The 22,463-nt window shown below is 38.3% G+C and overlaps 1 protein-coding gene across 6 annotated transcripts in view; it reads right to left on the bottom strand.

Moving 5' to 3' along the window:
- The window catches only part of TAFA2 (TAFA chemokine like family member 2), a 186,798-nt gene that overhangs the window by 24,353 nt on the left and 139,982 nt on the right, over nt 1-22,463 (bottom strand). For all 6 annotated transcript variants that reach the window (XR_007203111.1, XR_007203110.1, XR_007203112.1 and 3 more), the window contains 2 exons: nt 1,435-1,587; nt 351-475 (listed from right to left, as the gene is read on the bottom strand). Coding sequence is in view for 2 of the 6 variants with exons in the window: in XM_048301017.1 (XP_048156974.1) it covers nt 351-475; nt 1,435-1,587 (278 nt within the window). In the remaining 4 variants the exon portion in view is untranslated. The remainder of the gene's footprint in view (nt 1-350; nt 476-1,434; nt 1,588-22,463) is intronic.

The following is a 22,463-nucleotide window of genomic DNA, read 5'->3' as shown; positions in this document are numbered from 1 at the left end:
ATCCTGTGAACTGAGAGCTTAGCAAAGTGTACAGACTTTGTGCAACTGATTTCAGAGAGAAATACATATTAGATTATAACACATTTGATCATTACTGTTAGTTGAAGGGATCAACTCTACTATCCCCAGTGCTTACCTGAGAAGGTCTGGCACACAGCTTACTATGTTCAAGCAATTGAAAAGTATGCTGAGAAAAGTGTGCAGGACCAGGAAGTCCAATCCCAGTACAACTGTCTTCCCATGCTTCTTTAGTCTTCTCAACTTAGGTCTTCTTTGTGCACCTAATTTCCTGTGCACCTTTTTTTTTTTTTTAACTTGTTGGTAACATGTCAGGTTGGTATCATACCTACCCTAGTTGTTTTCACTTTATTCCCAGAGGAACAGCTCCATCCCTTACGATCTGGAAGAACTTTACATTCCTCCCCTTCAAGACACGGTTGCATGTGGCACCACCATTTCTGCTCCACTATTGAAGCTACAAGAGAAGAAAACAAATATATTTGCATTTTGTTGAAATGGACACTTTAATATATCATTATGTTGCAACATTTCTTTTATTTTCCAGGAATATATTAGAAATACGTTGAGTGACATCTAGTCTGTAATTTTCAGCCACCTCAGAACCTTCATAAGAAATTCGGTTTCCAATTTGCAAAAGGTGCTATGTGTTTCAAAGTCAATCTCTTCACAGCAGTTCTTTTCAACCTCATTTTTATCTTGCTCAGCCAGATTTCAAAGTTTTAAGTAGAATCTCTTCTTTTGCTTGGTCTACAATATAGCCTAGCATAGCTTGATTAAATTTATTCCCCAATGACAACATATTTACAGCTTCTCTGACAGCCAACAACATATCAACATTAAAGAGATCATGTAAAGGGTGATTCCTGCTACTCTTTCAGAGAAAGAGATGTGAAAAATCAGCTATTATTTTCCCAAATAAAACATATGAGACTACCAGAATTGTTAAGACACTAATATTGCACTGTGAATAGGAATAATAGTGTAGGTCTAAAAAGATTTTAAAACAGAACTGTGTTCTGTTTGTCTGCTTGTTTCTTTCCAGTGTGGTAAATATATAAATTAGGTGTAAGACTGTAGCACATAAAAATTATGTTTATGTAGGTTTTGCATAAACACTTTTAATTAAGTGAATTTCATACAACTCCAAGAATCCTCTTTTAGTTAGATCAAATTTAGCGTCTCAAGGGGCCTCTTTCACTGGCATCTAATAATTTTGTTTAGCACTTCCACAGAGCAAGAGCAAATAATTAATTTTTCCATCTTCCTCCCATTCACCTTGGACACCCCCTTCAAAATGCAGCTTTCCTACTCTTACTTTAAATAGTTAACTGTAATGGAGTGGGTCTCGTTAATGACCTTAAGCCAGCAAAAACTCCTAGGAACACAAAGAGGAAGCAATAGAAGGAGTCGCACCATCAACACAAGAAGGAGCTGCCCGGGTGGTACCTGCTACCTGCCCAGGGAAGCAGGAACACTTCACCGTCTGTGATCTTTCTTCTATCTTATTCTTATTGCAGCATCTGTGAAGCGCCACCACTTCACAGGTCCCAGTTTTAACATGGTGAGCTGTGAAAATAAGAAGATGAACAATTTGATAACTTTGTGAAGTAACATCATACTGTTTGGTTTGGATTCTTTTTAATTAGAAATGCATTAAACTTGGCTCTGCAAGGTAATCTGCCACACATGAAAACAGAACTACAATGGTATTAACACTAGAATGAAGAGTTGATTTCATTTCCAAATGTAGTATAACTATCACAGGCAGAAAACACTGGCTAAAGAAGAACAGTTGGATAAGGCTGCATATGGGCCTGTTCCAGTGAAGCCGGAAGCAGAAACTTAAAACTAACCTAGAAACTACATTAATTTCTGGACTCCCATAAACAGCTGTGTATCTTTACCAATTTTTTTTTCTTTTTCCCTATGGGAGAAACTTTGAAATGAAAGTCTATCAATGGTAAAATACCCCTATATGCATATGTTTTCAGAATCTGTCTTCAGACTTTATGCCCAGAACAGACTTTGACATGGTATTCCAAAACCTTCCTACAGGCAGACAGAGAATAACTGGCAGGATACAAGGAAAGCCCTCAAATGAAACCCAGAAATAAAATCTACTAAGAAATCACACTTGAAATTTTTCTGCCTGGCACTGCAAAGTTTGAGATCATGGGGAACAAAATCTTTCAAACAAGGGAGGCAGCAGGACAATCTTAATTATTCCGTATCTGTACCTATCACTCTCATTCATGCTGCTCTAACTGATCACCAGAATAATACTGCTGGAGTTCAATGAAAGGACCAATTTCGTAAGAGGAGAGCTACCAAAATACTCTTTCTGGTTCAGCAGTCAGTTACCAAACGATCTGGAGTTCGGAAAAAGTAGTTTTAACTGAACTTTCAGCGGTTACTTATACAAGACCAGATATTCTTGGGGGTAGTTCATTACCATCAGAAGAAAGAGATTAAAAGATCTGAACTTTAGCTGGTATTGACCTACAACCTTGTATGGGCAGGAATACTAATTATGTGAAGCAATATGTGTCCTTTATTTCTGCTGCTATTTAAATTTTTGTGTGCTTTATGCAAAGCCTGTGTACTGAATGCTTCAGCTACCTTTAATATCCCTAATGTCAAACAATAAACAGCTTCCACAAGGAGAAAGCCCTAAGAACAGGAGCCCAAGACGGATCTGTGAGCTCACTCAGTTGTTACTGCACAGTGTCAGCTCCTAAAAGGCCTGAGGTAGGAAAAACTTGATGTAGGCTATGGAACCCATGAATGTTCCTAGAGGCAAAAGCCACAGACATCAATTAGACTCCAGGTCTTCATCAACAAAACATAAGCTGCTAAACGTTTCTTTGGGGAATTATGCATTTTTCAGTATAACAAATTCCAGTGAACAGTCTGTGGTCTTTGCCATCACTCAATGTATTGTACTATGTCAGGTTTGATTATACTCCACCACATCATGCTATGCTACAGCTGAAACAACTGTGCTACAGCAAACAATTAACCCATGATCCATCATATTTTGATATGCTTAAATGTTACATTTAAATAAAAAATCTAGGAAGAAAGAAAATCTCTTTATGTACAAACACTGATTTTCTTCACTTTCTAACTGTAATTTTTAATTCAAGAGAGGATGAGGAAAGCAATTCATACTATCTGCCTGAACTTTGCAATCTCTGGTATTTCTTACCTTTGATGACAATGAGCAAATATTTTTACAGCTACCAGCACAGGCTGCCCCAAAAATTACTTTTAATTATTTTTCAATTAATTCCACTGGTATACATGCCAATAAAGCAATTTAAATAACATTAATAAACATTCATTTTTTTGTCAATAAAACACTTGTAAAGTTTTTTATCTGTGAACAGGAAAAGAAGTTATTCTAGGATATATTGGGAATGTATAATATATAGTAGAACAAACACATCCTGCTTTTGCATGTTCACATTAACTTTTATTTTGATAGGCAATTACGCATCTTATACCCACTCATCCTAACACAAATTCACTAAATTGTATTTTATTAAAGGTACGTTACAAACCCGAGACACTGAATCTACAAAAGAAAGTAAATTTAGTGGTAGGATGAGAGCTTCAAACCACTTATTTTTTCACTATATTAGTTTTAATTTGTATTCTGCATATCGCCGATCCTGAAATTTTGTGTCCTCACTCGCTTATCATATAACTTTACACTGCTTTACTGGATCTACAGAAATGCTGTAATACAACTGCTGAGGAAAATAAAGTACAAAGTACACCAGTAGCCATCAGGAATGGAAGACAGTTAAAAGAGCTATTGTAAAATTCTGGGAGGGAAATTTTCACACTGAAACAAAAATTTTGAAAGCTTCCTTTGTACTAATTAGGAGGACAAAATCAGGCATTGTAAGACTATTATGGAAAAAGAGTGTAAGGAAATGAAACGGTCATAGTCATGTATAATACATAAAAGCATTTCAAAGGGTGAAAAGACATGAATAATGGAAGAGAACAAAAAATAACCACATACTATTTATTGATAGTATTCAGGGAATCTTTAACAAAGCTGCCTTGAAATTTTCTGGGTATAAAACCAAAACATCCTAGAAAAATATACAAAGATATTTCAAACATTGAGTAATCTAGGCTAAGCAACCCCTAGTTTCTATTTGCCATCTAGAATATGCTATGAAAATTCCTTGAGAGGAAAAGCAGGGATTTCAGGTCCTTATGCTGTCAAATAATTAAGTTCCAGTGCTGTAAGTACAGTATCTGTCACATTCGTGTGAAATTAAAGCTTCTATGCAGTAGATAAAGGATTTCCCACAACCTAAAACAAATTAACCTCATTACGCCACTGAATCATTCCACAAAAGGAGGATAGTACTTTGGCAGATTCACATTTTGGTTTTGTTTCTTTTCCTCCTAGCACAGACTTCAAAGTATGCTGCTTGCTTTGCAGAAATTGTTTGAGGAACCGAATGTCATTTCTGTAATCCTACAGAAATTAGTTATTCAAAACCACTGCAAACAGTATTTCATTCCCTGCTAATGCAAGTAGTCCTTCCTGCAATCAGTGTGGAGAGGGACTGAAGAAAGAGACTCAGAGATCTCTATGTGTACAGACTGCAAAGTTTTCCTGATGATTGTACATAACATAATATATATATAAAAATTATGTTCCAGAACATATAGCACTGTGGAGCTTGGAAAACAGGCATAACCATATCTCACCTGTTAATGGTATGTCCTGTAATTAATCTGGCACTTTTACAGCTTTTTTTCATGTAGCAAAATCATCAATACCTATTTCATAAATCAGAACCAGAAACTTAAGTGATCAGTATCACGTTCTTGGAAAAAATAAAACTAGGCAATTATTAGTGTTCATTTTACAGAAAACTTTTCTTACTCCTTCATGGTAGGTTTAGATTTCTTTCCTTCAGGTGAATAACATTTCAGTCACATTTGCACAGTTCATCTGGAACTAAGTTATGACCCTTACTCTTCTACTTTTGTGGGAAAATTGCTCCAGGGAAGAAGGGAAGTTACTACTCAAGATTATTATTTTTTGCAACTCAGCTCAAAAATATGAATGTAAGGTATTTGGTGTAGGTATGCAAACCTTGTATTAAATCAAGAAAATCTTCTGAATGCTATTGTTCATCTTGATCACTTTTTCCTAGCCTCAACACTTAAACACTGTTGTTCAATTCTGTCACCCATCTGCTCAGTCATTTGAATCTTTTCTTTCCTGAAAGTTGCAGAGGTCATGCATCAACACATACACTGGCCATTAACAAAGAGGAAGAACTAAACAAAATAAAGTCACAGCCTGTTTCTGTCTTCAGGTTGCCCGTCATTTCAGTAGATACATATAAATAGCAGGGAAAAAAAATACCAAAAATGCTCTATTTTATGCTCTCTGCGAAGACACTGGCACAGCTGGGTGATACAGTTAAATCCATCTAATGACTAACAGCTACTGCAAGCAAAAGAAGATCCCTTGTCTCTTGTCCAGCACTCTTCCATCCCTTGCTTGCATGAATACTGTCATTTGATAGTGAAGATGGTAAGCGAGGAATTTGAACCGGCAGAAAAATTTCCCTTTTTTTTGGGTTTTTTTTAGGGTTAGTTCTCAACCAGTTTAGCTCCTACAACTGGGTGCAGAGAACCAGTAAGAAGCAATTTCAGCCATCTGGAAGAGGAAGGAGCTGGCAGCCACAGATACATGATTAACTCCTTTTGCAGAAACCAGTTCCTGTATCACCTTACAAGAACTGCAGCTCTGTACTCTTACATGAAATAAATGTATCTTATTTTATTCTATATCAGGTAATTTTTCTAAGGTCACAGAGACTATTTAAAATCTGCAAAGCTTTGTTTGTTTGTGTCTCTTTTACAGTTGAAAAAAAGAAGCATCAGCAATAAATAGAAGAATGGAAATTACATTTAGCCATGAGTCTCAATCCATATTGCATCCAATATTTTATACACTTTAGCCTTTTTGTCACCTAGGGTATGATCAGGAAGATGTCCGATATGAAATAGTACAGTAACCCCGTCTTTCAAAGTAGAGTACATATGCATTTTTTATTTATGTAAATTATATCCACATTAAGGATTATAATGGAACGACTCTTTTAAATAATCATCTGTAAGGAAAAATAGACAGTATTTCAGGACATTGTCAACTTACTTCATCCATTTCCCTAAGTGACTAGTCACTACTCTATACCACAATACTCAAACAAATGTGTGATCGGGTGTTATTGACAAAATAAGTCAAATTAGTGGTTATAATCTACCATTTTTCCAGAATGGGCTCTAAATCACTGCCCTACCCTTAAATAACCAGGAAAAAGAGGGTTTTCTTGTTCACATGGTTTATTTGCTTTGTTCATACTGATTGACAAGGAAAACAAATGTAGGTTATTTTTCTGCTACACTTCAGCAATTTTAGTATGTCATATCAGTCTCAGTGTGTCACTGTAGATAGGAAGGATACAAACAAACTTGCAAAATCTCCCTCACATACACAAAACACACACTCTCACACAATATTGTTGCAATTTTTCAATAGTTTAATAAGTGTTAGTAGCTGCCACTGCTAAGCAATCAAAATCTTATACAACCCCAGCCAAGTCAGGATTTCCATCTAAACTTTCTCTTTAAATGTCAGACAAAAATATATGAAAACAAATACACTATCCAATTCCTACATTCAATTAATTTTAACATTTTTCAATATTTTCTGTAATATCCATGTAACAGCTGTTAGGGAAAAATCTGAACATAGTTTATTTCAACTCTACCAGCAATGGTTCTGATATTACTGCAGTTTTGTGATCTAAGGACACAAGGAATGTAAAGTTTTTTGTTAAGGATAAAATCTTTGATTTGACCAGTAATCAGTGCAGCTGGGAGAAAAGCAGCCAAGTGTAGAGGTGCAAATGGCTGCAGCCACCCTGACCCCTGAAGATCCACCAGACACCAAGCTGCGGTGGTCAGGCACCGAAGCTTAATGCCTCACTCTGCAGTTAGGGTGAGAGCCCATAATCCCCCTGTTCCGCAGTTTATATATTTTTATGTGATAGGTTCATGTTTTCCCCTCCCTGTTTTATGTATAAGTTTGTTAATATTCCTTTCCCCTAAGTTAATACGTATTAATTCTAGAAAGCTCTGTTGGACTTGACACCCCATTGGTTCCTTCCCTACATTCCTCCTTGGTGTCATTTCCATTGGTTCCCTTGTGCTCAACCCCACCTCCTGTCAAGCATCCCATTGGCTGTATCCCTTATCCCCACCTTTCCTATCCCCACTATAAAATCCCTGGACACCGTCAGATCTTTGGCTCTCGGTGTCCTGCCCCCGATTGTTTCGTCTCAATGAACCTTCTGCGTGGAACTTACATGGAGAGTCCCCTCTCTCAACTTCTCTGCTTCTGCCTGTGTGCCTTCCCATCAGCTCAGGGACAGCCCCCTCGGGTGAGGAGCGCACCCCCGTCTGCCTGCGCTTTTGTGTGTGGCTGTGCCTGCCATAGTGCAGTCAGGTTGCAGCTAGACCTCTGGGCTCTCTTTGAGCTAGCATGCAAAAACCTGACAGCCAAGATTTTGGGAACACAAGATTCAGTTTGCTTTTGTGTACACAAAACAAAGCCCACCTCTATTTCAGCTCCATGGGCCAGAGGGAGAACTGGCAGCACAGACATCAGGAAAAGATGCCTAAATCCCAAAGCAGCAGTGGTAGATACACATCAACAGTAACCTTAGTGAACATTACCTTTAAAGATGAAATTCAAAACATTTTTGTTTCGATGCTTTTGGTTTGATAGGTGATTTTGGATCAGAATGACAATGACAGACTAATTTTTTTTTTTTCAATAAAGGTGACATCTGGATTTGCAACTGAGATTCTGAAAATTGAGTATGCAACACGTCTTACAGTAATTGAGCAAATGATGGTATATAGTCTAGACACGTGACTGAAAAGTATGATGAATTAAGATTATTAAATAAAAAGAATTGTATCCACAAGATTATTTTATTTTGTACCATTTTTTTAATTGGTTTGAAAAATTTATGAGATTTTTTAAATTGCAAAAATTATCAAAAACAGAGCTTTTTTTATTTTTGAAAAACTTACTTGGTGTTTTTGTTTGTTGGTTTTTTCTCTTGTTTGGCCAGTGAACTGAAAAATCAATTACAGACATGGCAGTAATTCCTCAGTGGTAAGTCCTCAGTGGTGACAATGAGGCATGACACAGTTGTGGTGCAGCTCAGGAAAGGTACTCATGTTGCTTTATTTTCAGGTGAAATATGGGGTTGTACTATAGAATCAACAGGAAAAAAATGCAAATTTTGTGCTATCCTATTCTACACTATCACAGAATCATAGAATGGGTAAGGTTGGAAGGGACCACAGATGAGCTCCATCCTTTTGACAACCTCCCTTCAGACATGAGGTACATTGGATATATACAAGGTGTCATGAGCCACGGTTGTTTCCTTGTAGCCAAGAAGGCCAGTGATATCCTGGGGTGCATTGCCAGGTTGATGGAGGTGATCCTGCCCCTCTACTCTGCCCCAGTGAGGCACATCTGGAGTGCTGTGTGCAGTTCTGGGCTCCTCAGTACAAGAGAGACATGGAGTGGGTCATACAAAGATGATTAAGGGACAGGAGCATGTGTCTTAAAAGGAAAAGCTGAAGGAATTGGGCCTGTTCCTTGAGAAGAGGCAATGGAGAGGCAGCCCTCATCAATGTATATATTATATATTCCCATACAATTATTTCTGAAAACCCTAAAAACACACCTGATTGACAGGTCCTATTTACTACAATCACGTTTCCCTGCTTTGTAGCTCAGCTACAGTTATTGCAAGTCACTTGGTCACTTTGGGCCCTGAAAAGTTCAGATAGACTATGCTCTACTTACACCAGTAGAGAATCAATTTAGGTTAAAAGTACAGCATTGTTTTCCATTTCTCTTTTACTCTGATGTGTCTTGCATCTTGAGATAGGTTCTCAGGTGAATTGCTAAAAAAACCATAGCTGATTGCTTGGAATACTTTAGCAGTGCCACTTGTAGGCAACACACACAGAAAATACTGCTAACTGCAGCTCCTCCCAGGTTTCTTGGATTCAACATGATGTTTTCTCTCCTGAGAGAATCATTTTAAAATAACAAGAGTCATTCTTGATAAGTGTTTATTCTGCAGATGCTAGCCCAGCTCCTCTACCCCTCAATTAACCCGGTTAGTCCACTTGGGTAAAGGATGATGAGCAGAGTTCATACAACAGCGGTATGCACACAGCATCTCCACTAGCCTTTAAAACCTGAACTAATGAATGGTTTGCCACAGTCACATTGCCAAGCATGATCTTCTGCACAGTGCCAAAGAAAAATTTCATCCATCGGTTTGTCTGCCAGCCGTCATTTACCGCCATCTGTACAGAAAGATATTTTCCCTTTTGGAAAAAAATCAAGGAAAACTGCAAAATAAGCATTCCCCTGAGAAGAGCTCACTAATGAACCCGTGAGATCTAGCCTCAGATATTCCCATACCAAAACCTATGCACTGAAATGGACTGAAGGACTGAGTTATGTCCACTTAGAGAGGAAAAGACTTACTGGAATAAAGTAGCAAGCTGGCATAGTCACAGCTGTTCTCACAAACAAAAACTAAAGATGGAGAACTTCATGTAGGATCTCTCTCAGTAGGACCTGGAGAGTCCACAGTCATCTCCTGGCCTTATTGAGGCTAATTGTATTCAATCAGTCCCCTGGCAGGAGTGAGCCAGTCTTACTCAAATATGCTTACCTCCGCTCTCTCAGAAGTCAGTTCCTTTTTATGGCAATGGCTACAAACTATGACTTCATACCAAACTTTTACCAAAGAAACAGGAACTCGAAACATAACTAGTTTTCAGGTAGCCTGAAGGATAATTCCCTCTTCTCCATATGAGCCTAAAGTGTTGCCCTCCCTCGGTCCGACTTTTTAATTTTGAAATCAGGTAATCTCTAGGTTCACAAAACCACAGAGCATTCAGAGACAGGATCACAAGCAGCAATCGTTTTGGAGATTTACAGCTCTTTATATGTCCACTCACTGGAAGAGGAGGAGAAGAAGCTTCTGCATGTTATCCCAGTCCTCACCACAAGCTGGGCTCCCTGACAGCAGCCTGCCTGCCAGATCTTTCCCCACCTCCCACTGCAGGTACCCATAGAGAAGCTGTTCTGCCACAGCCACCCCGTTTGCCAGGCAATGGAGTGGATGAAAGGATGATGACAGCAGCAAAGGCTCCATGTTTCCTTATGGGACAGAAATGGAGCCACTTTGCTTTTTGTAGATTAGATTCTTCCCACATTTCTTCTCCAGCAGCTGTGGGCTGACACAATCCATGAGAAAGTTTGTGTAGAACTGGTAGAAAAACACTCAGGGCGAGGTGCAGTTTATAAATACTACAAGTCAAAAGCCCCAGTATCTCTGAGGTTGTTATCAAACATGTTCAGCAAACGATATATTAAAGTGTGCAGACATTTTGCAAATTACCAGGCTGATGCTTGAGATTACTAATTATATGATTTCACAGAGAAAAAAGACTAATCCAGCTTTCAGGCACTCAAAAGAACATTTGGCACAAAGACTTTTTATTTTCTCGTACTCTCTCTGTGGGCCTTCTGCCAAATATCTCAACTCAGCAAGAAGCAGTAGCACATGTCTCAGCGCAGCCTTCAGCCTTTGGCAGAATACAAAAAACCCCACATTTTTTCCTCAATCTCAGCATGTCAGAAGCCTGTAGTTTACACAATTATGGGGAATATATTTCCTGTTTGCCTAGATTACTCTCATTATTGATTTTCTTTCTAGCTGACCCAAATGGTCTCAGGGCATATTGTATAGATGACAAATTAACAGGTTCTTGGGGATGCATCAAAAAAAAAAAAGAAAAGGAAGGGTGTTTCTAACTCCCTGTATTTGCATGACCCTCTGGCACAACACCTTCACCCTAAGTAGTGCCTTAAGAAAAATACTGTGTATGGAAGTCTCTATGGAATAGGATTAGTGCAACAAGATGGAGAGGGATATTCAGCAGTGCTTTTGAACTGCTTGCTTGCAGCCTTCTCATCCTTATTAAAAAATATCTCAGGCCCTTAGAGGTGCCTCTATGGAGACAGCAGCTGAAGCCCAGGGAAGGGGAACCGTGATTTCCCCAAAGACAGGTGCAGCTGGGTCCCTGTGTTTTATTTCCATTGCAACACACATATAACTGCTTATGTGTGATCTTGCTTCTGCAATTAAGATATTTATTTTTTAACGTCCAGAAACTAATTTCACAGAATCTTAGAATGGCTGGGTTGGAAGGGACCTTAAAGGTCTTGTTCCTAATCTCTCTGCTGTAGACAGGGATACATTCCACTAGACCAGGTTGCTCAGAGTTTCATCCAACCTGGCCTTTAACACTTCCAGGGATGGGGCATCCACAGCTTCTCTGGCCAACCTGTTCCAATGCCTCACCACCCTCACAGTAAAGAATATTTCTCTAATATCTAATCTAAATCTACACTCTTTCAGTTTGAAGCTATTCTCCCTTGTCACTACATCCCCTCCTAAAAAGGCCCTCTCCACTTTTCTTGTAGGTAAAGACCTCAGTTATAAGATGGTCAATTCATATTTAAGCACCCGAATGTCAGCAGGAATTCCATTATCAAAGTATTCATGTTTTATTTCACTTTTCAAAAAATTATGCTTAGCACCCCTTATTCAGCCTATTCTAAGATTTTTCAAGCTTTGAAAAATGACAGTTCCCCAAATTTATGTTGAAAATCTAATAAATCCCACCAAATAAAGAAGAGTAAAGAGAACGCCATGACTTCCAAACTAAGCAGCATTTTTTTTTTCCTGAAGATGAATATGAACATCACTTGTTTAATACCTATATGGAAGAATTATTAAGATGATGAAACCTGCTATAACTGAAGTGCTCTGGGATTTTAGTGATGACCTGATAGAAACCAGTCAGTGAAGTTAAGGTAAAGTTCTGAAAATTCTGTCAGTGTCAAGATAACCATTGTGCAATATCTTTCCAAAGATAATAATCAGAATAGTGATGTTACTCACTATCCCTCTTATATACAGAAAGATATTCAGGTACAGCTGTGCACTCACCTAGGAAGTATATTTAAATGAAAACATACAATAAGATACTAAAAATACCTTTAAACATTTTTTTTTGTGTATATATTCATCACATAAATATGTGATGACATTTAACATAGCATCTATAAAAAACATTTAATTTTCGAAATTCCACCTTTTAAAAGCTCTCTTGCCTTGATCATTTTCTGGTTGGCTCATTTTATTTTATACATAGAGTTTTAGATGGTATGTTAATATTTTTTGGTTTGGGGGTTGTTTTGGTTTTGTTTTTCTTCACCTCATCTATTTTCATGACTGGATAGAATGTACTAATTTAAAGTTTCTTTAATTCTCTAATGTATCTTTATAATATATTGCATTCCATTTTTCAGCTCTGGAATACATTTTTACTTAATCTGTCAGTTAAAGCAAAATATCAAATATACTTTGAAATATTCCTCACACAAACCATAGGCACATGTATACACAGTCACCTTCCTGAAAACTATGTAACTGCTTTTTTTTTCATTTTTCCTTTTTACACCCCTGCCTTCTAGGACTTCCATGGTCCATCAGACTCCTCCATATGTGTTAAGGAAAACTCTATAGGATATCCCAGCAACATAGTTCACTGCCTGAAAGAAAGATCTTAATTTTAAGTTTCAGCTTGCTTCTTTAGAGTCCCAGGCAAGCTCTTTGAAGTGCAGAGTCAGGAGGGAAACTTAACTCAGGCCTTCAGAAAAAAACTGCTAACAAGGCACATGTCTAGTATTATGAAATGCCTTCTTTTGGAGTGATCTCCCCTGCTACAACCTTCCCTCTACATTATTGATTCCATATAAATAGCAAGTCTCTGAGCCATGGGTATGATGAATCAATAAGGATCTAGACAGAGTCTGTGAATTGAAACTGGATGGCCTGAGAGGAGGCTGCCTATTCTTCAAGACAGACGAAAAGCAAGCACATTCCAACAAGCCAAGTAAAAAAGGAGAAACTGCCAGGAGAGCCATTCAGAGCAGTGCAGTGAATATTTTTGCTCAAGCAAAATAGATAATACTATCTAACGGGATCTTTTAAGATGTTCCTAGCAGACTCCCTGGCATTTGTTTCTGAAGGAACTCTGTTTAACAGAAGCTGTTGATAGGAAACATACAGACCACCCTCATAGCTATCCAAAGTCAGAAGCTACAAAAATATTACAGTCCCAGAACTCCAGAAGTGTGCTTTTGAACAACTGTCAGGTAACAAAAGCAGCTGATGTAATTCACACCTTCAAAAAAGCCTATTCAAAACAATATGGACAAAAAAAATTGTAATTATTCAGGGACATTTTCAGACAACAAAGATTTGGCTTCATGCTTGTCATCTTAATCCTATATCTTTATGGAAGCTCATACATTGCACACAGGGATGTAAGAGGCCACACCAGGCCAGCTCAGGATCCTTTTTCCTTACTGCCTATCCACAAAAGTAGCCATGCACCTTGTGGAGCTAGGGAGCTAGACCACTGCTGGGACACAAGTACAGAGCACAGCAGAGCTTGGTGGGCAGCTCTTGGGCATGAGTTTTCTGGGACTATAGAAAGCACACCTGGACCACAATAAAAGCAAATTATTAGTAAACTAATTTTCTATTACCCCAGAGAAGTCAAGCCTCCTGCACTGAATATGAGACTCACAGACCAGCCAAGCAACTCAGCCATGGAGCAGAGGGAAGCCTATGGTGCTGTGCTGTTGCTGCTGAAAAGGCTGGTGAAGGGGCTGCTACTTGAGGCAAGCTTCCAAACAGGTCCAGCTCCCACAGCTCCTCCTCTGCCATGTTACCCAACACCCAGATCCATCATTCTCCCACAAGAGCCAGAGAAATACTTCTGCAGGTGCCAGGAATGAGGCATTGTCCAAGATGTTACGTTGGTGCCAGAGACTGGTCATGCCAAAGGGTGAGTCCAAAGAGGCATCCACAGCTCTCACATCTTTCTCACCATTGTGAAAGGGCAAAGGGGGAAAAGGAGAGTGGCTGGCTCTCAAGGAGATATGAAATCTTAAAAAAAAAAAAAAAAAAAGATTGAATCTTAATGCAGCTGTTGCCAGTAGGAACTTGCAAGGAAGGCAAATGACCTACTGCACATAAAATTATAGCATCCAGTACTGGCTGCATACATTTTTATGACTGCGTATTCTTTCATCTTTTTGCTACTTTAATGTAGGATTTTTCTCACAGAGGTCAACATTAGAACCTCAAAACCTCTGACCTCACTGCACTGAAGAGTGGTTTTTAGTTAAATAACTGAGAGATTGGGTAGCAGTTGTTATCTGTGGGCTATTTTGACTCTTTCAAAGTCCCAAGTGCAAAGCTGAATGCCACGTACAATACATTGTAGTGCAGTGTATTTGTCTGCCAGTGTCTAACAATGTGTCAAAAATGACAGCAGACTGTTTATAAATATCCATAGGGCTGTGCCTCTTTCCAAGGTTAGATGAAATTGTAATGGGGAAATAACTGACTACCCACAATTCCTTACAAATATCTACACTGCCTCACAACAAATATTTTTACTGCTTTAGTTCTAAAATGCACACCAGAAAAAATACATGAGTGTTAAATAACTTTCCAGGTCCACAGCACTGATATGCTGTGAAGGGAGCCAAGTGTAGTCTTCTTTAGCTTGTGGAAGACTGTCACAAAACCAGAAGAAATTTGCCTTCCTTCAATTCACCACTTTAAAAGCTGAACAGCAAGGGGATACACCAGAGGATTTGACAAAATGCCATTCATGAGACACCTTGCCTGATCACATACACAAATCTAGCAGGAGTTTTATCTTTACAGGGCTCACAAGTCAGGGAAATCTTCAGAATAATCCTAGCACGTATCCTTCAGGTGCAGCTGTAGTTAGCAGATCATTGTAAAACAAACTAAAAAGATGAGGAAGTCAGAAACTGAAGACGTAGCAGAATGAGCCAGCATTTCCCAACTTCAGTGGGACAGCCTTGCTTTAACACCTAATTCTTTATGTGGAAGTGGTGCCTTGTCTAGGAATTCTATGTTGACTAGGCATCTATAATTTCTAAAGCACTAGACCCACAATAAAGAAGTAAACATAGGTACCGTGAATCTCCTTTTATTTCACACACAACCACTCTGATATTTGTGGTTTGTGACTGCTCTTCACTTGGCTTTTTACTTTAATGAACATGCTTCATAACACAGATGTATTCTGATTATTTTTGATCCTCTGCCTCATCTGTCCAAGGGAGTCACATGTTCATCCACCTTTCCTTTCTCATACAGTTGTTTCTAGAGTCTAGCAACACACGTATTACTATTACATGAATACATTGTCATCTGATAGAACAGAAACCTATTTCAGCAGTTCATGCATGGTTCAGAACCCCAAAAGCAGTGCACAGCACTGTCCAAACCTGCAAACTGGGAAGACTTGCTGGAGTTTTGTCCCTGATTATTTTTTCTCAAGTACTATACATATGCAAACCTACATACACACATATACAATCAAGGACATACAAGAAAGTGTCTCTAGGTAGAAGCATCCAATGTTTTAACACAGCATTGCATCTTGACATTTTTATTCACTTTCTGAATCTTTATATCATAATTTACTATATTATTATTACAATAAAGAGAGTGGGGTTTCGACTGTTCTTAACAAAACCAAAGACATGTCACCATACACTGGATGTCTACAGTGTCTAATTTAAGCTGGACATCCCTGTATAATCAATGCAGCTAGAGAAAGAAGCACCTCCAGAAGGTATTACCCAAATTTTAAGTGTGCAAGATTAGATCCCTCCTTAAGGGAAACAGCTACATCAGGAGAGATATTACTTGATCCCTGGTTAGTCATTTCATCTGTGAGACTGCCCTCATTGGAGTCTGACATTGCCACAATATTGATAGAGGCCTAACAGAGGTCAGTGCTCTGTAATGACCACGTCTGCTCTAAGAATGACAATATATATGTATAACTAAACCAAGCTAAAATATATCCACTGATTGATCCTCCTCTGTAAAGCTGAATTTTAAGATCTACATTTGCCAACACCCAGCAGAGGAGTCACTTGTAGGTCCAAATACAACACTAAAGTCAGAGGAAGAAACACACTCCCCTAGCTTTTATTTCAGGAGCTTTTAATACTTTACTAGTTATAGTAGTAGGATATCAATACTGGTTTTCAAAGTTCTCTTTAAACAGTGAACTTTCTCCTTCAAAGAGAAAAAAAAAAGAAACTTAGATGACTCAGACATCCTGCATTTAAAATACATCACCGATTTTTTCTTCATTGTATCAATAAAGGAACAAAAAAATAATCTGGAGCCTTTCAATCCCACCCTATAGCTGTAAAGTAATAGTTCCACATTTTTCTCCAGGTTGCTTGTAAGGAAGAAATCTCATTTTTCTCATCTACATCCTCTTTAATTATTCATATTTGCTATGCCTAAACCTAGGAGAGTTTTCCATAAAATAAATAAAGTAAAAAATAAATGCCAAAAAACCATAAACACTTCATTAAAAACTATTGAAATTTTTACCCCCTAATGATTATTTTTATGAAAAACTGAATGATATTTTATAGTTTAAGATTTCTCTCCTACAATGACTCTATTAGGATAAGCCATAATTTGGCATTTTCCTACATTTTTTGTGTGGGTCATAATGCTGCTGAAGTGTAGACTGTTGTATTCCTAGCATCCAGCAGAAGAGCAAATTAGTTTATAATCACTCCTACAGATCTGTTCGAAAGATAGATTTTTAGGAGAGCTTTTCTGGCAGCCAAAAATAGTCTGATTATTGGGACCTTTTACTTTTTTTTTTCCTCCATACACCATTTTTTAGTGTGACAGTTTTAAATGGGAGCTCTTCACAGGATTTATTGTATATCTAGGTTAAAAAATGTTCATTAGGCTAATTCATATTTGAAAACAGAAACAAGAACTAGACTTGAGAAATATATTTCCTTCAGCAAAATCATTATTTTTAAAAATACTTTCAGTACTTACGGTCAATAACATCCAACAGACTAGCATTGTTTATTTCAGAAAGACAAAAAAATAATGAGGCTAAAATATTGCCTGTGATGAAATAAACCACATGTACTGCAAAAATAAAGTATGATTTCCATATGCCATTCAGAGTATTTTAATTTAGTTTTGCTCTCACTTTCAGAAAAAAAAAGCCAAAAATTTAAGTTCTAAAGGCCTTTAACATGAAAAAAATTGTCTATATGCTATCAGTGGAGGTCTTAGTCCAAACTAATTAAAATATTTTTGTGCTTTGCTATTTCCAAAAATAGCTGACTGATTCTGAACATTTTAGGATACTTCTATAACTAAGAAACAGCTGTTCTAGAGTATGGCATTTTTATAGGCAACAACATGCAGTGCTCCTTCTAGTTTGTGTTTTGAGATTTTTGAAAGAAAATTTTAAATTACATCAGTTTAAAAATTCTTCCTTTTTCTCTACTACTTAGAGAAAAGTACTGCACACTTGACTGCACACTTGTGAAGTAGAATATACCTACCCCCTCTCCAGTGGCCATGCTCTTTTCTTCAGTCATGTTCCTCTTTACAATCTCTTCTTCAGAGTAAACCCAGGAAAACCTAATGGCAGAGATGTTGTGACAGAAGAAGGGTAGAAAAAGGTGTTCTGTCTTTAAATCTCTGCAGAAAATGCAACTTGCAGGGCAAAAACTGAAAAGTCAAGAAAGTCATAAGACCAGTGAGCCATGTGTAATGGGGTTTCTCCTAATTCCCCACTTTTTAGCTGTTTGTATCCAATCCCAGCTTCTTCCCTAATATTAGGCAGAGGGCCTGAGTGCACTTCATTCCTGCCATCCCCCAGGATTCCAGGACTGGTGATCTTCTAAACTATACTATGAACAGGAGTACCCTTAGGAGGATGAAAGGTCAATTCTTTTCTCAGATGTTTCCAGAGCACAACCTCTGCAGGATGCCCTTTGTCTTCTGCAACACAGCTTTCTAGCATACTATGTGGCGTTACAATGGAGGAGAAAATATGGACCATTTACTTTTCATAATTGAGATCTTCTGAATTTTCCCAGGTTTATAAAACATAAACATAGACATAGGAAACAGTATTTTAACTCTCCTAAGACAATTTTTGACCAAAACTAGCAGGAAAAAAGAGATTTGCATAGCCTTCATATGCACAGTGTGCAGCAGTGTAACAAGATGGCACAAAATTACTCTTCCTCCTTCCTTATTTAAACTTTTATCTTCTTTCAGATGTAGTCATATTTGCTCTTAATATCTTTGGCAGATGTTCTGGGGTGAATGAGGCAATTAAGAATCCAAAATTCCCATTTCTTCCAGATGCTTCTTTTCTCAATATTCACTCGCTGGAAATATATTTACTTTCCACTCTGCGGTGTGTACATTTAGCACACCTTCTGGGTTCCATTTCACAAAGTTTCCACAGTTAATCTGACAAATGCCAATGCATCTTAGATGAAAGTTTAGCACCAGTAATATTTTTTTCTATTAGTAGCATATTTACATAATAGAACAAAATTTAGTGAAGTTTTAAATAAGAATTTTACTTAAAAAATATCTTCATTTTGTTTTTCATAGGTACAATACTTTCTGCTATCTGTCTGATTTTTAAAACTTAACTTTGGTTTTCCTCAGTTTTTCAGCTCACTGTAGGGATTTAGTGATAGTTTTGGTCTTTTCTATGATTATTTCTATTCACTGAGATTGAACTACAGGCTGAAGTGGTTCATCCTTGCTCCCTACACATCAGACACAATACATAGCCTTGGGTTCAAAACCTGGATCCAGAAAAATTCTGACCTTCTCAGTAATTCAGATAGCTCTCCTCTCATACATTGGTCTGGAGCACAGACTCAGCTGAAGCAATTCTAGTAACTTGCGCCTAAAAATACCATGGCACAATGCACCCAAGATATGTGTTGGTCTTAACAGAATACTTGTATTGTGCATATCCTTTCTGCAGCTCTGCATTCACCCAAAATAACCCACACATTCAGCTTTATACTTCAGTCACTCCAAGGCACTTGATATTGAAGCCAGAAGTATTTTGCAAAAAGAATTCCAAGTCTACTGCATTTACTTGAGAACAATTTGAGTACAAGAGTTATACAAATCTATGGGGAAAAAAGAACAAGACAGACTTGGCAGCTCCTGCCTCAGCCTCCTCATCATTACAGGCAGAATTCTTGCTCAGCCTGGTAAAAGAGAGCTGCACAAGGCAGACTGCTCTTTTATGATTTTCCTGCCTTGTGTCATCTGAACCCCCAAGCCAGCCTCCATCCTCCAGTATTGCTCCCATTTAAGTAGAGAGGTGGTTTTTCTTGGCCACAGTTAAATAGTACTTTCACACTCCCAAACAGAAGGTCAAAATTTCACTACTATTTCTTTGCAAATTTAAGAGTTCTTCCAGACTTTCTCTGCATGCACACAAGTATCTTAAGGGCTGGTGCCAAGAGGATGAGGCCAGGCTCTGTTCAGTGGCGCCCAGTGACAGGACAAGGGGCAACAAACAGAAACTGAAACAGGAAATTCAATCTGAATGTGATGAAAAACTGCTTTCCTGTGAGGGTGTGTGAGAGACTGAAATATTATGGTTAACGGCTTAAACTTTGTTATGAAGGATTTTTTGCCCAATATGACAAAACTGTACAAAGAACTTTCGACCACTGAAGCCCACCCCTCCCTGAACATGCATCCTGACTGGAACTTTGGACTGTGAGTGGAGCTGCCTTAAGGGAACTTGAGACAAGATAAAGGTGACACTGTGTTCAACAATCTCAGGTCTAGGGAGAAGTAAACAAGGCTGAGGGAGCAGAATGTATCCACAAGAAAACCAAACCCAGCAGCTATCCTGAAAATCATCTTGGGCTGGGTTCAGGATGGGGGAGGCCGTAGCTCACAGACCCATCTGCTGAGGGCAGCTTTGTACACACTCCACCCCAGTTGGGGGTAGTGGGGGGAGGAGAGTTTTGGGTGTGTGGAGTAACCTCTGGTCAGCGGGAGTGAGCACCCATCCTTCCTTACACAAACTGTCTGAGCTGTAAAACCCCCCCACCCTGGGAAGGTCACATCCATGGGACATTCACATGAGGGACAGCTGAGGGAGTGTCATAATCCATCAAAGTCTCCCAAAGCTCCCCCCAGACTCATTCCTGAAGCCTTGCACCAGGGGATTACACATGATCCAAGTGATGCAACAGATCCAGAGTCTGTTGCAAGAGACAGTGTCAAACTTGCCTCCCCCAGGGGAAGTACCTGGGCATTCCCACCTTGCCTGAACATATATTAATCCATTGAACCAGAGTTTTATGGAACCCTCACCACCAAGAAGACAGACCAGAAGAAGAGGATCAATGGGACACCATCAGGTTCCACCATCAGTGAAATTTTCTACTTAATCTGTCCCTCTGTTTTTCTGACCCCACCACTCTCTCCCCCCCCCCCCCCTTTCAATTTCTTTCTATCTCTCTGACTCTACCTCATATTTACTTTTAAATAAAATCCATATTATTGACTTGAGCATATGGTCTCATTTGCAGCTTAATTCAGGCGAAGCATCTCTCTAAAAATTTTAATTAAATACTATCCCAACAGGGTAACAGACCATTGGAACAGGCTGTCCAGAGAGGTTGTGGAGCCTCCTTCTCTGGAGATATTCACGACCTGCCCAGACACGATCCTGTGTAACCTGCTCCAGGTGAACCTAGATGAGCTCCAGAGGTCCCTTCCTACCCCAAAAATTCACAGATTCTGTGTATTTTAGCTCAACAAGGAGAAATGGAACAAATGTAAAATCCAGGTTTAACAACTAAACCTTTTTTAACACAACAGAATAACATTTGCAGATGTTTGCAGAATGATATACAGATATAAATAAACCTGTCACAAACCAGATTTCACTGGCTTCTAAACTGTAACATGAGACTCTATTTGAAAATTAGAAATAAAATAAGACCTTTAGAATTTTATTATATGACCCTTATGCAGGAGAAGAGCTTTTAGGCAGATAAAAGAATGATATCCAAACTGAATCCTCCTGCTAAGAAACTTTCCCAAAGTTCCAGAAGCTATCCAATAGGTTGTGAATTATTTGCTATAGGAATTCAGGGAAGTACTCACACTTACACGTAAAGCTTGAGGTCTCACTTTTTAAAAGGAATGAGCTCTGAAGGGTGTTTCAGAGAACCTAAAAGAGATGCCTAAAACTAGATGCTGTGGAAAATTCCCTGAGTTTTCAGTTAGTTTTGAAAAGTACCACTATTTTGTGAAACTCACATAAATAAATTATAAGCACTTTTAAAAACACTAAAATGGTCCACGTAAGCTATTTCAACAGTGATGACCTTGCATTTTCCTCTTTCATCCAGGTCTCTTGTACCTCTTCACACATATGCATACATATATGCATTGTCTTCTAAAACTATGATAAATTTACAAATCTGCATTGAGTCTTTTATGGCTGGACTAACTATCTCAAAGGCTTTTTCCCACCCAAATAATTCTATCATTCTATGATTCTAAATCTCTACTTCAGAGGAAGACTACCTTAGTGAACTTTAAAACAGTAAATTCCCTCAGGCCTCCAGTGAACAGAACTCAATTTTTTATTCAGAAAGAAACTTTATAAACTGCAAACCAAAACAAAGAAATTATTTTTCTATGGATGCTTCCCAGAACAGCTGACTGCTTCTGAATGTCTCCTTGGCACCTGTATAACTAAAGAACATCTGTTCTAAAATATGACATTGTATAAGCAATTACTTAACACTGTTGTAGAGTAAATTCAGTGAAGAGTGTCAAGAGAGAAGGGCACAGTCTTTATACATCATCAGCAGAAAATTAATACAGATGAAAGTTAGATTAACATATGCCCTGAATGTTATAGAAATAATCTCTACATGGGATGTGCTTTTTCAGGCACAAACCAAACAATCTGAATATGGAAGATCCTTTGATTCAGATTATGGGGTATGCAGTAGATACCAGCGTTTATATGGGAGAGTCATTGCTGATCGTATGGAATGTATATTGGAAAGTCTAAGGAACAGTGCGAAAAAACTTAATACTGGCACTAGAATAGATGTCCTCCATACATGAAACCTGATCTTGACTTTGAAGATGGAATTGGTCCTAATCCTGCCATTACAGTAACTTTACACATTTGGATAGAATGGTTTTTGTTTTAAGGGACCTTAGAGATCATCTAGTTCCACACAGATAGTATTAAGGATCAGACCATAATTATAACATGATATTGATTCATTATAT

This window comes from Corvus hawaiiensis, chromosome 4 (genome assembly GCF_020740725.1).
Source record: "Corvus hawaiiensis isolate bCorHaw1 chromosome 4, bCorHaw1.pri.cur, whole genome shotgun sequence".
Classification (NCBI taxonomy): Eukaryota; Metazoa; Chordata; class Aves; order Passeriformes; family Corvidae; genus Corvus; species Corvus hawaiiensis.
The sequence above is the reverse complement of the archived record's forward strand: the minus strand, read 5'-3'. Positions and strand labels throughout refer to the sequence as shown.